Source organism: Lucilia sericata, unplaced genomic scaffold (genome assembly GCF_015586225.1).
Source record: "Lucilia sericata isolate MDLA Ls3-8-SP2 unplaced genomic scaffold, ASM1558622v1 Contig000095F_arrow, whole genome shotgun sequence".
NCBI lineage: Eukaryota > Metazoa > Arthropoda > Insecta > Diptera > Calliphoridae > Lucilia > Lucilia sericata.
The window spans coordinates 181,823-184,254 of NW_023994127.1; the positions used below are offsets into that span (position 1 = coordinate 181,823).

At 27.8% G+C, this 2,432-nt stretch overlaps 1 protein-coding gene across 1 annotated transcript; it reads left to right on the top strand.

Annotated features, from left to right (window-relative positions):
* Positions 1-1,460: 1,460 nt before the first annotated feature.
* LOC119599887 lies at positions 1,461-2,202 on the top strand. Its single transcript, XM_037949815.1, has 2 exons — positions 1,461-1,578; positions 1,637-2,202. Exons 1-2 carry the CDS (start codon positions 1,512-1,514, stop codon positions 2,152-2,154), a joined length of 585 nt encoding a protein of 194 aa, XP_037805743.1. The 5' UTR covers positions 1,461-1,511; the 3' UTR covers positions 2,155-2,202.
* The last annotated feature ends 230 nt before the right edge of the window (positions 2,203-2,432 follow it).

Consider the following 2,432-nt stretch of genomic DNA (forward strand, 5'->3'; position numbering starts at 1 on the left):
AAGTACCAGTTAAAGAACGAAAAAGTACCAGAAAATACTCCATTTTAAATTTTTATTTACCCTGATTGTCTTTTGAGTTATAGAAAACTCAAAAAGTACCAAAAGGTCCCCTTTTATATGTTCTCATTTACTCCGTGTTATACATGCCTAATTTCATGTTTCTAGGTTCAATATTATAGAAAATTCAAAAAGTACCTTTTGATGAATGAAAAAATACCTAAAAGTCCCCTTTTATAGGTTCTCACTTACTCCGAGCTCTACATGCTTAATTTCATGCTTCTAGGTTCAATATTATAGAAATTTCAAAAAGTACCTTTTGAAGAACGAACAAGTATCATTACTTCTCACTTAATTAGGGCTCTATATGCTTAATTTTAAATTTCTAGGTTTAATTTTAAAGAAATCTTAAAAAGTACCTGTGAATAAAAAACTCAAAAAATACCAGTTGGAGAATGAAAAAGTACCAAAAATATCACTTTTTGTGTTTCTATATATCAAAATGTTATTTAAATTGAATAAAATAAAATTTCCCGTTTTTACCCTTTCTTGGTACTTTTTCCTCTCCATTAACGAAATAAAATGTCTATTTCAAAAAGTTGTAACATCGTAGTGGGAGCCCGTTATTATATATTCATCATATGTATAAGTTAATAAACAAAAAAATGTTTTATGAAAAATGTACCAAAAATATGTACAATTTTCATAAAAATATCCAAAAAGTACCAAATTCATATTTTTGTTTTTTCGTTAAGTTATGAAGGAGTCAAAAATATTTGTTGAATGTTTACCGGTTTGAAATTTACATGGGGTGTAAAAAAGTACCAAAATGGAGTTTATTCCCTAAAGGGGCCGAATTTGAAAAAAGTACCAGACACCTGTCAGCTTATTTTTTAAATGTTTTCTAGTTTAGGAGATATGAGGTTACCGAATTTACCAGTTTTTACCCTTTTTTACCTCTTAAACATTCGAATTTTCAAAAATCCCGTCTTAGTGGCTCTTTAGCTTCAACCGTTTAGGCTGTGTGATGATGAATCAGTCAGTCAGTAACGTTAGAATGTTATATATATAGATATATACTTAAGAACATCACAATGAGTGACTAATTATTGTGGTCATAAAATGTGTGGTATTATTAAATAAAATCAAATAATAAAGTATAGTCTTGGTCAAGGACAATATGATACCCTACTCCGATATTCGCTTGATTATTAACATTTTGTAAGTTCCATCGAGCTTTAAAAATGCCCATTATTTGAGTTGAATTTTATCTTATAACCTTTAATTTAAGATTTATTTTAATTTTATTGATGTTCGGAAGTGGACTCACGTATGTATTTATTCTTTTTTAAAATTGGCAAATGGACTGATGAATAAAACTTAATAAGTAGTATACTTTAGCATGTGTTACAATATTTATAATAAACGTTTAATAAATATCATGATTATTTAATTAATTATAACAGTTCCATTTTATATTTCAACCAATACATAACTTGTAACTGAACAGCAATATGAATAACATAATACAATTTTTATTTGTTTTAATTTTAATATTTCAAGCAGTATTTGGATTAACAGGTTAGTTTATAATCACTTTATTATATAGAGCCAAATATACAAAATTTTATCTTTCCAGTTAAAAATGCACAGCATTGCTTCGATGTTCTAGATAAATTGCCTAAAAAAGAAATTGAACATATTTACTATATGAATTTCAAAGATGTGGCTCATACCCATCCGGCTACTGACATCCTAAGTTGTTATCTACGAGAATCACATCACGGAGATAAAACTCCAACTGAACAATATTTTGATGTCTACAAAAAATGTGATGAATTTAGAGGAAAAAACTTTGAACCCTTTGGCTATCATGAATTACAAGAATTGGTGTCATTAGGTCTTCCCTACAACTTGGAAAAATATTTACTTATAAAAATGAAAACGGGTAATAAAAAGGAGCTAGAACAAGGTATACTTTATGTACAGGATGTCATGAGTAAAGACATTGAACTCAGTCGTTACTATAAAGACTATAAATATTATATTTTGATAAAATATAAACCAAAGCGTGAGCCAACTCAAGCGGATTCAAAGTCAATTTTTGTGGATTTGGAAGATAGATTGTACTATATTTTACGAAATATATGGGGATGAAGTTGTAGAAGTGTGAATAAAATGTGTGAAAGAAATATTAAATGCAAAGATATATCACATATTTGCAAGTGATTCTAATGAATATTATTACCTAATACTTAATGTTCTGGGGCCGGAATTAATAACATATCTATGATGTGAATCCGAGTAAATTGTACGTTTAATAAAAATAATAGTTAGTTAGTTATTTAGTTAGTTAGTTAGTTAGTTAGTTAGTTAGTTAGTTAGTTAGTAGTTAGTTAGTTAGTTAGTTAGTTAGTTAGTTAGTTAGTTAGTTA